The following is a 14,799-nucleotide window of genomic DNA, read 5'->3' as shown; positions in this document are numbered from 1 at the left end:
TGCATTGCAAAACAAAAAGAAAATAACAATATATGAGTAGAATAAAGTTATACACTAATCAATCATGTTCTTATTCATTTCAATAAAGATATATAAGACTTGGGTTTTGTAAAGCAATTTGCTTCCAACCAATAAATAAAACGTGTAAATTAATAAAACACACTTATATAGTCATAGATTCATAAGACATATAAACATCTATTTAGAATAACCCCAGAAATCCATTTCACTGCGTAACGTAAGCTGGTTCGTTGTAGGAACTGGCTGGACAACAGAAGAAGAATTATTGTTGCCATCCTCAAACCTAATCCCTCTAGAGGAATCTTCATTTCCCATGTGACAAGTCACAAGCCTATCCATCATTCCCCATTCACCTAAACCTTGTTGATGATTATGACTAACCACTGTCTCACAAGTACCGACCTCTAAACTAGGCTCACATGCTTGCTGATATTGTAACCCTTCACTAGCCGCACTCTCACAGTCCCTTGCAAGTCCTGAAGAGTAGTCAAATCCAAGGGTGGGTGGCTTGTGGAAGATTGGTGGGTATTGATGAAGAGCAAGGTCAGGCTTGTTGAGTTCGAAGGTCGTTGCTCCGTGGTTACGTACTAGCTGGTAGGGACTGTCACGGTTCATGAAGCTACGAGCTTGAAGCGTGTGGTTGTTGGATGCATCGTGGATGTGTTGGTCCGATGAGTTAATGCTAGAGCCACCTTCATTCACTACCTTGAACAAATTCTTCTTCATGAACACCCTACAAACTACCCATCCATCTTCCTACAGTATCATAAAATATAAGTTTACAAATGGATTAAATTAAATGATATAAATCTCCTTCATAACCAAGCTGTTGAGTTTAGTTTAACTCATCATGATATATTTGCAAATTTTTGTTCCACATGTCATTTTCTGTAAAGTTACCACAGTAAAAGCCCTTATAACAAAAATAAGACCAATTATATGCAAAAACTTATCAGTCTTTTCCACCAATTTTTGTAAATGGATTAAGTAAGGTTAAATTTAAGAAAAATATATGGTTTAAAAAAACTTTTAGACAAACAGAATGCTATAAATAATCCAAAAACTATACCTGCCAAATTCCTTCAATTTCATAGCAATCTACAAATAAAAATTAACTTTTATGCAAAAGATCTATCCACAGTGTGAATAATTTTGATATTGTATAAAGAATTATGAAGAAATCAAAAGCCTTAAAAAAAAACATTAGAAAACATAGTCTAGAAATCAGAGACTTTGTGCAATTGCGCTTGTTAATTGCTCGGAAGATGCTCTTGATTATTACTGTAACTGAAAGATTTGTGAGATTGCTCAAATAAAAGACATACACTAGGGTTGGCTTGAGGATCATCAGCGTCTTCAAGACGGTACTCATGCATAATCCAATCAGTCTTTTGGCCATGAGGAGCTCTTCCTTTGTAGAACACAAGTGTCTTCCTCATTCCTATCTTCTTGTAAGAGTTCCTTATGCACTTGTCACGTCCTGTCGCCTTCCAGAACCCTGCGTGAGTAGCACGGTTTGTTCTCGACCCCGTCGGATATTTCCTGTCCTTGTGGCTGAAAAAATACCATTCGTTCTGCGGCGTTGACCCTATCTTGCATCTCTCTGCCAAAAGAAAAAGATATCATACCAATTAGAGAATTGGATAAGGACTAGTGTGTTTTTGTGTATATCCAATAATCAAGAAGTGAGGGAGAGGTATCAAGATGTCAAAAGAAAAAGGATATCAATTAATAACAAGCAATGAATTGTGATATGTTCTTGATTAATGAGTGAATAAATAAAAGAGTACCTTGTAAATCCCAAGGCTCAAGCTTGTTTAAGTCAACCTCTCTAATGACTTCCATCTCAAACTTGTGGTAAGAGATTTTCTTCTTCAAGTAGTAATGGAGAAGCTCTTCATCGGTCGGATGAAACCGAAAACCAGGTGGCACTCCTCCGTTCGACGACGAACCCATTTCGATTCTACGTTTTCCCTCTCTTGTCTCCAACTAAAGACAGCTTCTTAAAACAATTAACCACTGCCTTTCTTTCTAAGCAGCTACAACTTCTTGATTATATATTTATATACACATACACACACGTAATTGTCAACGGAGTTAATTAAATGGGGTATATGAATGTACGATGATGATGCATGTTGATGGTGATGGTGATGGTGAAGTTGACGGCCGGTGACCACGGCGACGGAGGTGCTCAAAAAGCTATCGTAAAAAGCAAGACTCGCCGGAGATTAATATGACTTTTTATGATATAATATCATGTCTCTACGCGCCTTATGTTGCATCGTGTGGTACACTTGCGTAAAATCGACTGCTCCATGTGTCTCTACGCCATGTTGACTTATACATCATTTATGAACGATCCCGAGACGAAATTATGAACACTAAACTATTAGTATGATTAACCATCGTATTCAATTTTTGATTGCTCCGTAAGCAAGGGTTTTTTTTTTTTTTTGAGAAAGAAAATGGTAGAGAAAAAAAAGACCCATATGGATATAGGGATCTTCAACTCTGATCATACGGTCCATGTTTACGTCTACACCTAGCTAGTTAGCAATTAAGATGAATATTAAAGACTAAGAATATACAGAGAGATATGCAAAATTAAATAGAATGTATATTGAATCATGGAGGTTCATTATATGAATATGCCATGCATTGGCCAGTGGCCAAGGTTAGGGCTTTTTTAACGCACATGTGCCTACCTATGACCTCCGATTCTTTCTGATTTATTTCGTTTCTCTAATTTTCAAGCTTCCTATCTGTTTTGTTAACTTGATACATTGATTCAAGCAAGCAATAAATACATACATAAATTTATATATCTAGGTATAAGATATAGTTTTCTAATATGAATGAACTAAATGATTAGTTATGGCGGTAACAACAATAGATTGTGAACCTAAAAGTTGTGGGGAAGTGGTAAAATTAACATCAAGACTCATGGAAACACATGACTAGTAACAATGAAACTCCTAAGAATATAGAAATACATGCATGGACGATCTAAAACTTCGCTCAAGGAAAGAAGCGAATAGAGTGTCGATTATTGACAAGATTAAATACAATTCTAACGAAAACGGGACTATAGGACGTTTCAAAGAAATTTCTTGTTCTTGAAAATCGACAAAAAAAAAAACAAAAAAAAAAGTTAAAATCATGAAGAAATGTCCTCTTAGTTGCTAAGATGACTATATTTCAAATGTTTTTTGTGGTTAGATTTGCAAAGTAATGGCAGGTCCATCAACTTGATATTTATATAAATCCATCTTTGAACGAAAATTTAGCAGCAGAGGTTTTGCTAGAACCTTCCTCTGGGTTTTACTCATTCGGGTAGCAAAAATTAAGGTTTACAAATAAGAAAATATATGGCCTAAAATAAGCAGTGTTGTTAGTTAAGTTTTCTCTGTTCATGGATGCTATTTTGGTTACAGTTTTGTTCAAAAACCTACTCGAATCATTCATCGTTCATGGTTCTCCGAGCATTTTATATATTTCAAAGAAGTATGCACTCTACATATAGACAGGAAGAAACCATAAATGTTTTATATATATATATATATATATATATATATATATTGTCATTGAGGTCCATATTACTATGATGACACAGAAGGGAAAAGAGCCCTAGTTATTAATCTAGTTTCTTCGACGATTACTCGTATTTTAATTTTTTTTCATTTATTGTTCACATGCTAGTGCTGCTCATACATCGACCACAATACAAAAATTGATGACATGGAACGCTTCATGCCGGTTTAGTATTCTAAAGGAGTTCATGTCTTAAGTATTTTTGTTCACGGCTAACAATGAACTCTTATGGATATTGTGATCTAGATTGGAAAGGCATATCCACTACCTCAATGTTTTATAAGTGGTTTACGGCGATGCTCATCCATTAATGCTATGAAGATTGATAATCGCTCCATGGATGCCACTACGTATGTATGAGCAAAGATAAAAAATCAGTATACCGAAAGTTTCCGCCAAAAAAAAATTATAGTACGTAGCTGAGTCTTAGATTATTTAGTTATATTGATCTGAGAATGAGACTCAATTCAAAACATAAGCAACAGAAGCCAAGGACTATGGTCCAAAAATGATTTTTTGTTTTGTTTTGTTTCAATGATTAATATATTTCTTTGTCATTCCCATTGAATTTTAGTTTATGAGTATATATAACATTCAAGGCTAATAACAAAAAATTTAGTTTTGAGTAGGACTACTCTCTATAACGTTGGACCGACTCTGCTTTAATGTAAGTTTACTAGTTGGATAGATCGCTCGTTTAACTTCAATTGCTTTAATTTGGTTGATGAGTTTTTAAATATAAAACTCAACGTAACAATTGGATTCCATCAAACAACACATCTCCAGACTCCATGTAACTCACTCACTCAACCTCACATAAACATACCCACACAAAAAAACATACCTCCCTTCAAACACAACAATAAAAATTGAGAGAATCTTTTTTTTGTTACAGTTGGTCAGTCAACATCAAAACAAACATTTTCCATTTGTACATCTTCTTACTTTTAGAATGGTCAAAAAAAAAAAAATGGTACTTTTTCCATATTTATGTCCAATTCAACAACTCAAAATACATTAGCCACGTCTGTATTTAACCAAACCATTAACCATCCACCTCTTTTTGGTACACATTAAATGCTCCTTTTTCAAAATTTCCCAACTTCCTCCAAATTGTCACATAAAAATTGGTGCTACAAAGCATTTTATAAGCAAAACCCAAATACAGTAAAACAAATTTGATTCTCACATAAGAAAAAAAAAAAACAGAGAGAGAAAAGAAAAGGTTGAAACTTTGACAATCTGAGATTGTAATTGAGGCGGGACCATTATTGAACGAACGAACGAACGAAAGCGAGAGAGATTTGATTCCTTCCCTTCCCTTCCTTCCTCATCTTCTTGTTCCCTTCAGGTTTTAATCCTTTTGACCCCATCTCTTAGGTCTTTCGAATTTGGGTTACCAAAAAGGTTTCACCTTTTTCGATTCTTTGTAACACATATTATAAGTTTTTGATTCTGGGTTCTGTTCTTTGTATCCTATTAGCTCTGTTTGACTCATTGATCCATTCAAAAGCTTGAATCTTTAAATGACGAACGATTCCGATGATGCCTTGGTCTCTTCAAGACAACTCCTTTTGCTTGCTTCGATTTGTTCCGGTGCTCTCATGTGCAAAATCGTAAGCCTTTTTTTGATTTTACCCTTATCTTTTTAGGTCTATGTTGATGATGATGCAAGATTGTAACTTTTGGTTTTTGTTTTTTTTTGAAGGTTTATGACTTGACTCGTTTCATAAGTCCATTGCTCTTTGGTGTTTATGGAAAACTCGACAGCAAAGTTAGAATGGAATGGAACAATAGGTTTTTTAGATTATTCCCTGATTTTGAGTTTGTTTATCTTCTTTTGTTTGATTGTGTTTTGAGCTAATGCTTTCTTCTCACAGGGGATTCTCAACCTTTCATGCTGTTTTGACTTCTGTGGCTTCAATCTATCTCTTGGTGATATCTGATCAGTTTGATGAGAATGTTCATGGTGATGCAGTTATCAATAGTACAACGAAGTTATCAGAATCTGTAATGGGGGTTAGTTCTCATGAAGCCTCTCTAGAATCTCAGCAACTGCTAATGAGATCGTCTCTTATGTCTTTTGGTCTTTTTGCAGATCTCCTTGGGCTATTTTCTATCAGACTTGGCAATGATCTTTTGGCATTTCCCTGCTCTTGGTGGTATTGAATACGTAAGGCATCATATAATATTTTCCATATTTGTTTATGAACGTTGATAAGAGTTGGCATTTAATTCCGGTTTGGTTGAATGGATTTGGTATTTAGCTAATGGTGTTGTTCTTATTGTTACCTGTTTAAGGTGTTTCATCACTTCTTATCGATGTTCGCCATCATTCTTTCTGTCACAAGTGGGCAAAGTCAGTTCTACATCTTCATTGTTCTCTTATCAGAGGCCACAACCCCGTTTGTTAATCTACGGTGGTGAGTTTTTCCTTCACAAATCTCTGTTGTTGCTAGTTTTAATAATGTGCCGCCTCTAAACATTAATGGTTTAATGGTAGGTATTTGGATACTAGTGGTCAAAAAGGCTCCAAGGCTTACACACTCAACGGGATTGCCCTGTTCTTGGGTTGGCTGGTACTGCTAATTAGACCAAAACATATCTGGTGTTTTAGCAGTGGAGAAAAATAAACTGAATGTCTCTGCTTGTTTTCCAGGTTGCGAGGATCTTATTGTTCATCTACTTCTTTGTTCACATGTACCTCCATTTCCATCAGGTAAGTTCAATCCTGAGCTTGATGAGTAAAACAAACCAGAGAGAAAGATACATTTTTAGGGACATGAATCTAACAAGCTGGGTTTGCGTACACACAGGTGAAGCAAGTGTTTCCACTGGGATTTTACAGCCTTCTTACGATACCACCGGCTCTAGCAGTGATGAATCTCATTTGGTTCTGGAAAATCACCAAAGGAATGATCAAAACACTCTCCAAGGCGAAAACATCGGCAGTGAAGAAACAGTGATTGATGGTTAGAAAGCTCTGCTTGCCCTGGAAAATATTTTCGATTGCATTCACTTTGATCTGTCCATGAAAAATTGGTTGATATTCATGTTGTGATTGTTCTTTGATTCCTTTTGGGTTTATGAACAAGAATGTGCAAGCTATGGGGGATTTGTATATTTTCAAACCTTTCAGCTGTTTCTTAGGTATTCAACTTGTAAAGTTAGAATCAGAATCGTCACTCAATCTTCAAAGATGCTACTGTTACCAAATGGCAAGATTTGGTTTGGTGTAGAACCGAAATAGCTTACTACTTAACTAGTCATCCTCATCACTTTTCCTTTTACCAAAACAGAGACATAAAAGACTGAGAAAAGAGTTGAAGATATCAAATCAAATCTGGTGGTGATGAATGTTAGATACCCGTTTCAAAATTTCATTTTTGTCGCTCTTCTATTTAATAGTATCACTTTACAATGTCACTTATTATTTGTAAGGTTGCTATCTTCACCATCACCACTGTTTACTAAACTTTGTGCAGTGTTTAATTTCTCTGCTGTATGCACTCATTAGTCATTAGGCTATATTGTTGTTTCATCATTTTCACACAATCTTATTAATAAGCTTCAAACTTTCAAGGCTTCTCATAGTGCCATATTAAACAATTTTGTTTAGTTTTTAATTATGATGTGATTGCACGCACACACTTACTTCCATCCCAGGAGTTATCATTTAGACAAGATACAAAAAAACAGAAAAATAAGAATCATTTTGATAAAATGATCGAAAATATTAGAAATTGTGCACTCAAAAGTTATAGTAAACAATGTTTCGGAAACCTCTTACACGCACACAAATAGCTTTTATTAATAAAAAGAGCCTTGTCTCATATAGGTAACATACAACAGCAAACCAACAAAGAAACACAAACCACACGTAAAAGTGTATTATTACACAGACACAAATTTGACAATGACACGACAACTTCGCATCAGACTTAATATAAACCGATGCCGAGCGTGGACTTGTAGTCACATCGCCTTTTATTCTTCACACAAGCTTCCAAAAGCTTTTCATATCATTACATAATCATACAGTAAACAGTATACAAAGCAAAAGACTTGTAAACAAGTCTCTTACTCACTTAACGACGAAAGCTCCTTACCTGACGAGGCGGGTCAGTCTCGCTATCGTTAAGCTTGACACCTGTGTAGACAGCTGCACCAGCTATAGCACCAAGGGTAGGAGCCACTAGATAAATCCAGAGTGACCTGTAGTTTCCTGATGCAACGGCTGGTCCTAGAGTCCTTACTGGGTTCATAGATGCACCAGTCGATGGCCTGTTGAAAACTCCTTGTGTTAGAAACTTTATTTTTAATGCAATGCATGATTCTTTAAAATATGAAGCTTAAAAAGCGTTAAATGTGGACATACCCTGAAACAAGAATGTTTAGCATGACAGTGGCTCCAACAGCTATACCAGCCAATTCTCCAACCTGCTCATTAAACCCAATCAAGAAAAGAGAACTCCATTAGAGTTAGCTACAGAAATCATTATCACTGGCTTTGTTTTCTAAAACTGTTTCATGAATTTTTTTTATTTTTTTTTTATTTTTTATCATGTAAAATCTTTCTTATAAAAAAGAAAAGAAAATAAAATACTGAACTGCAAACATGCACAAAAATTTAGAGAAAGAGAGACTTACGGCACGAGTGTCAGTGGCGACGGCAGTGACAACGAAAAGGAGGATAAAAGTGATGATGAACTCAAGAGCAAATGCTTGTCCGAGGCTAACGGATGGAACAGTGACACCACCGGACATGAAAGGATGAAACACTCCTTTAAGTGCGAATGAAGCGCAAATGGAAGCTGAGACTTGAGCCGCTATGTAAGCGGGCACGTGAGCCCAAGGAAAGTGTCTTAGAGCTGCAAATGCTATGGTAAGTGACGGGTTTAGATGAGCCCCTGAGATGTGACCCGTTGAGAGTATTATGATCATCACGGCGAGTCCCGCGCATGCCGCGTTACCAATTAGGGTTTCTGCTCCGTCGTATTTCTGGTTAACGATTGGACCGGCCGTTGCGGTGAATATCAGGATAAATGTTCCCACGAACTCGGCTCCAAGCTGCATTACACACACAAAATAGCAATGATGAACAAGTTCTATAAGAATAGAGGCTAGAGTGAGGTAGCTATTTCTTGTGTAACAAGAATACGATATTTATGTTTCTTGGGAATTTAAGATGCTAGTCGATAGATACTCTTGACATTTAATATGCATGTTTAAAGAAGGTTACAACTTATAACTATAATCGAAATCATATTGAAATGAGACCCTAAATTAGTTCAATATATTATGTATCTTTAACTTTTTTTGTAATCTATGAAAATCGTTGTATATAGTGAATCAAATACAAAATAAGTCAATACTTATATCTGAGGGATCAAAGTTTGTGTCAAAGAAGAGTACAAGAATATATACACTACGTTACCCAGAATCACTAGCTAGAAAGCCATCAAAATTAGTTTTATTTCTGGTGTCCAATTTTGTAAAACTCATCATTATTATATAGCAAAATGCAGTCAACGGTTAGTATATATAGCGTATGATCTGTCCATATCTACGCCCACGTTAAGGAGAATCAACCAAATCAAAAATAGTAATCATAGGTTATATAAGAAACAAAAATAAAAAAATAATTAACACACTAATCATAAGAATAACAATTACTAGCTTGTAGTATAATTCTTAGAAACAAGACTTGGTATTAACTAATTCTAGAGGGTAAAATTATTGGTTTATGATTAAAAGGACAAGAGCCGTGGATTGCGCTAAAGAAAGATACAACCCGTGGCTGGCTGCTTCCGTCATGGACGGACGCAAAAGAAAACGCTCACAACAATTAAATGAATCAAAAAGACCTAACCAAAACCATACGTATGGTACGTATGTAACATAAAAGCCTTTCACAATATTATAAAAGTAAAATAAAATTGATGTAATATATATAACTAAAAATCGTATTCGTCATTACAAAACAAAACCCACTAAATTCTAATTACTTGTGTGACCGTTTCTCAAAGAAAAATTAATTATATGCAACTTGCGTGTTTAAATTTCAATAAACCAATTTAATGTTATCGCAGTCAAGACTATTGTCACAAAAACAATATACAATCCATAAAAATTTCAAATATGAGGAGAGTCGGTGGTCCACTGAATTAATTAAGTTGAGTTCGAGTGGGCCTTAATTAGAGTTATATACTATTATTTTATCTAAGACTTATTTGTTTTTTACATCTTCTATATCACTCTCTTTCTATTTGCCAGTTCAGATTTATTTTTCGGTTGCGAACTGCTAGTTCTTGTCGTGTTACAATATCCTCCAAGTGTGACGTAAACACCTTATGATCTTTTTCAATATCTTATTAGACGTATGTACATGATAAAATTCGGTTACAAGAATAAAAAAATGTTATATTTTGGTAAGCTTACAAAAAAAATTCATAAATTTACGATCGATGAGTTTCCCTATAGTACATACATAGATCTATATAGTTTCCCAGTTGGTCTAACTCGTTTGTTCACTATTTTCCCCAACGTGGATTCCGATGACTTTTAATAGCTAGAGGGACCAAAAATTTGGATTTGTTTTTGTTACAATAGAATATAATATGAGAATATCTTTACTTTATAATAGTTTTATAAATTTCAGGCTTGCAAAGGGTTCCGCGAAATTTAATAAAAGCTTATCAACGTAATCAATTTTTTTTCATAAACTGTTGATGACACTTTTCAACTAATATTTATAATTTTGAAGATGATTTGCTTTTTGTCAACAATATAAAATATGTGTTTATGAATTCGGATAACATAACGACGATATTAGCATAAACCATTCGAATACAAGTTCTAGTTTATATGTATATTTTTAGGGTGATTTGGATAATTTTTAAAAATATATATATACTATAAAAAGAGGAAGATGAGTCAGATGACTAACCTTGCGAGTAAGGGAGACATCAGGAGAGGGAAAATCGGTGAAGCATGTGTCATGTTGACCCCAAGTTGATCCCATCACCGGCAAGCATTTGCATCGAGGCATTGGTTTCCGATGATCAAACGACATTGAATCCACTCTCATTCCCGTTATCAACGGTCCTCCCGGCGTTCCCGGCGTACCCGGGGTTGGAGGAGCCATCACCACTACTGAACCCACCTCAGCCTCCGGTGGAGCCATTTCCAACTTTCTTTTTTTCTTGGGTTTTTTTTTGTATGTTGTTGAAAATAAATTCTAAATACTAATTTTTTTGGTTTTTTTTTTCTTGGGGTAGGGCAATAAATTGATAGAGACGAAATTTACATGATTTGAAAGTTTTTATAAATTTGGGTTTACACTTGAGGTTTAAACTTCGCCAGGACCGGTTTCACCAAAACACAAGTTAAAACTAGAAAGATCAATAAATGAGAAAACTCATCAATCGATCAAAAACTTTTTTTTTTTTTTTTTTAAGGAAGGAGACGAAAATGGATCTATGACTTAACTTTACATGCTTTCAAGGATTTTTATAAAGCTGTTACTACGTTTTAAGAAGAATAAGAACGAAGATAGCCACCTCTCCAAAGAAAGACCAAACTCAAAAACCGAATCTTATAAAAAGCAAAGACAACGAACACATAGAGATTCTTGAAACTGAGGTTGTAAAAGAAAGATATATAGAGAGAAGTTGTGTGAAGATGATGGGTTTGGTTAGTCTTTGAGCTTATGTTATATTTAGATGTGTTTGTGTTTATATAGAAAAGGCAGATTATTATGCATTGAACCCAAAAAATATCATACATAAAAAAAAGTCAACTCCAATATCTTATTGCTTTTTTATATAACAGCTTCATTCATATACTGACTCCTATTTTTTGAGATTTTGATGATCTGCTAGAGTCACCTGTGCCGTTTATCACAGGCCTCTTTGTTACCGTTCGATGTAAGCAATACTCTGTGTGGATGAGGGTTAGGAATCGCACATGCGCCGTGACGGTATCACTCATTCGCCACCCCACGACCCTCCAATAATTGAATATAAAATTTATTTTCTAAGTCTAGGGAAGAGAGCGCTTGATTCGTGTAACAATTATGTAACAATAGTTAAATAAATTCTTCATTCTCATAGAAAATTTACAGTGCTACGTATGAATTAGTTTAGACAAAAATTATTAACGTAATTACTTAGTTCAACTTTAAAATATATTTTGGGCTTCACTTATATATATTTAAATAACTTAATGAATAAAACTACATATAAAGATAACTTATAGCATGAATGCATGATAGTTCTACTTTTGTTTGTGTTTAGTTTTTGAAATTGTGATATCTGTTATTCGAATAAATAGAATGATATCATATTTATAAATATAATAAACCTTCAATGACTAAACATTACTAACAAAAAGGAATACCATACAAACAAATTGCACGGGTTTATCTATCTATAGTTAGACATGTCAATTAGGGCTAAAGCCTGCGGGTTGGCCCGACCCGGCTCTAAAAAACATCGGCTTCGGACTTAAATATGTATGTCCAGCAAAAATCGAACCTTTCGGATTTAGTCCGTTTGGACTATAGAGTTTTACGGACTTAGCTCGACCGGGCTCGGACCAGTTTGAAAAGACCTTTAATAAATATATTTGTACTTTTTTGTTAACATTTTTATTTGATTGCAATATTTGGTTAATGATTTATCTATATATATAAAGTTATCTTTTCTCACTCCTGGTGCTGCCACATCAGCAACTCATTCTTTATTTTTTGGGTCTATTTTTAAACACTTACCCATTAAACAGTTTCTAATTTATTTGTTCATAACAAGCCCATATTAAACCTAATGTTTTACTTCTTATTTCTAATTTCTAATTTTGACAACCAAAAAAATTACAAATAATCCTTCAACTCTCAGACCAATATATCAAAAAGGCCCACAATATTAACAACAACATCTAGATCCATTAATAAAGACAAAAAAAATTGCTAAGCAAAAACATTAGGTTATTGTAATCTGTTATACAAATTAAAGGTGGTTTCATTAAAACACTAAAAAAAAGTTACCTAAAAATATATTTTTCTCTGAAAACTACTTCATTTTAATACATTATAATAATTAATAGTATTTAGGACAAAAAAAAGAGCAAAGGGTTAATTCGGAGACCATCAACAACTTCAATACAGTATATGTCTTAAATTTTAAAAGTATAAACCAACAAGTTCATAATAAATTTAAAATAGAATTTAAATTTTTTTGAGATCAAACCACACAACAAAATTATTCACACAATCGATAATAAACAAAAACGCCACTAAACACAAATACTCAGAAGAGGTAACGGCAATATTACATAAAACCTCAATATAAAACACACAATTAACCAACAATAAAGACAAACCAACAATTAAGCCATAATACCAAAACATAACTCCAACGCACGTCCACACTATAAAGTACATGAAAAGTTATGACCAAAAAAATTCAGAAGAAGCATAGAAAAAAATGTACCAAGTAAAACCATACACTCTAGAAGAACTCCCAAATGACATCCTCAGAGATATAATGGCACGAGTTGCTCGCGTTTCCCGCAAAAACGTAAGACATATATTGGAAGCATCACCACAACTTGCAAAGGCAGCCCAAGACAATCGAGTATACAAGAATACCAACTTAAGTCTGCAAGATATGAATCCATTATCAACAATAAATAGAGACAAAGACCTCATGGAGAAATACCTCAGAAGTCAAAATGTGGAGACACACTACATAAAACGAATTCAAGAATATTATCACAAAAACAACACATATTCAGGATTGGAATATTTACGAACAGCAGTAGTATTTACTTTTACAAATTTGTAATGGTATGCAGAGGTAATATTGTGGAAGGAAAACACTAATTAGATCAGCTGGGCTGGAAACAAACCAAAGCAAAAACCGATAAATGCTAGAAAAAGATAAACAATCATTACATGGAGTCCGGGTAACAAAACTACAACTCTATTACGCTACTTTGGCGGTTGTTCGATTAACCATCATGTGCAGCATCAATGACATTGAATACATATGCAATAGCTATTTCAAAATTTTCAATTATATTATAATTAATATTACAAAATTACTCAACTTAAAAAAAAAATAACAAATAAAATAAATAGATAATAAAACTTCCGCGCGTAGCGCGGATAACTAGCTAGTTGTAAATAAAGTTTAAAACTCTAATCCTAGTTTTCATATTTACTTAATAACTTTACTTAATACTTTTAAAAGTTTTATCTATGATATTTTATATGAATTATATATTGTTTTATTTAGTTAAAGTATTAAATTTTTATTTAGTTTTATACTTTTTCTTTTAAATTAAGTTAGTTGTAGTAAATAATTCAAATTTTGATTGATTTGTTTTATAGTGTACCTTTAAACACTGCTTTTTAAGGCTTATCAGTTTGTATTTTTGATCTCTAAAATAAGCTCGGAAAAGACTGGAAAAGCCCGAAAAACCCTACAGCCCTGTTAGGGCTGGGCTCGGGCTTTGAGATATAAGCTCAGAAATATTTCGGGCCGAGCCAGACTCAAACATATGCAGGTTTTACGGGTTTTGGGCCAAGCTGGGTCGGGCCAGCCCGATTGACATTCCTATCTATAGTGAGTTCAAGTATATATACTAACTCTTCAGTTCATGATGATTACAATGAAAAAATACATACCTGAGTATTGCTTTATTCTACAAAAAGATTATCTAATAGTATAAATATTTCATTTTTATAAATAATTAACCATACTGTTGGTGTGTATATATATAAAAAAAAAAATTGAACCATAGATTAGGGAAGACATTTTCATTCTTAAAATTTCGTCTATTTACTACTAATTCTTATTCTTTTACCACTAGTTACTAGATTTGGACCCGCACGTATGTGCGGGGTTGATTTCAAAAATTAAGATTATTATCCGGTTTGCAATATTTACGTATGTGCGCGATATTAGTAACATTTATAATCTAAACTCTTATCAGTATAACCAGAGCCGGTCATAGGATTTCATAGGCCTAAAGCATTTTAGGCATATAATACATACAATTAAAAAAAATACAGAAAACTGCTTATTTGGAGAATCGAACCCGAGATGAGGTGCTGATTTTCGTACTACCTAACCAACTTAGCTAAGATTTGTTTTTGTAACTAATCCAAATTAGTTCTAT

The 14,799-nt window shown here is 34.0% G+C and overlaps 3 protein-coding genes across 3 annotated transcripts; 1 reads left to right on the top strand and 2 right to left on the bottom strand.

Moving 5' to 3' along the window:
* LOC104720972 (protein BEARSKIN2-like) lies at positions 79 to 2,079 on the bottom strand. The gene is made up of 3 exons (XM_010438876.1): positions 1,812 to 2,079; positions 1,347 to 1,624; positions 79 to 777 (listed from the first exon to the last, which is right to left on the bottom strand). The coding sequence occupies exons 1-3, from the start codon at positions 1,975 to 1,977 to the stop codon at positions 199 to 201; spliced, it is 1,023 nt and encodes a 340-aa protein (XP_010437178.1). The 5' UTR covers positions 1,978 to 2,079; the 3' UTR covers positions 79 to 198.
* Positions 4,785 to 6,856, top strand: LOC104720956 (transmembrane protein 56-like). The gene is made up of 9 exons (XM_010438865.1): positions 4,785 to 4,966; positions 5,099 to 5,231; positions 5,324 to 5,412; positions 5,496 to 5,634; positions 5,714 to 5,788; positions 5,917 to 6,038; positions 6,119 to 6,194; positions 6,275 to 6,334; positions 6,432 to 6,856. Exons 2-9 carry the CDS (start codon positions 5,142 to 5,144, stop codon positions 6,579 to 6,581), a joined length of 801 nt encoding a protein of 266 aa, XP_010437167.1. The 5' UTR covers positions 4,785 to 4,966; positions 5,099 to 5,141; the 3' UTR covers positions 6,582 to 6,856.
* Positions 7,402 to 11,342, bottom strand: LOC104720946 (probable aquaporin NIP5-1). Its single transcript, XM_010438845.1, has 4 exons — positions 10,565 to 11,342; positions 8,266 to 8,685; positions 7,994 to 8,055; positions 7,402 to 7,899 (listed from the first exon to the last, which is right to left on the bottom strand). The coding sequence occupies exons 1-4, from the start codon at positions 10,799 to 10,801 to the stop codon at positions 7,704 to 7,706; spliced, it is 915 nt and encodes a 304-aa protein (XP_010437147.1). The 5' UTR covers positions 10,802 to 11,342; the 3' UTR covers positions 7,402 to 7,703.

The sequence above is a fragment of the Camelina sativa genome, chromosome 2 (assembly GCF_000633955.1).
Source record: "Camelina sativa cultivar DH55 chromosome 2, Cs, whole genome shotgun sequence".
Lineage (NCBI taxonomy): Eukaryota > Viridiplantae > Streptophyta > Magnoliopsida > Brassicales > Brassicaceae > Camelina > Camelina sativa.
This window is presented reverse-complemented; position numbering and strand designations above follow the sequence as displayed.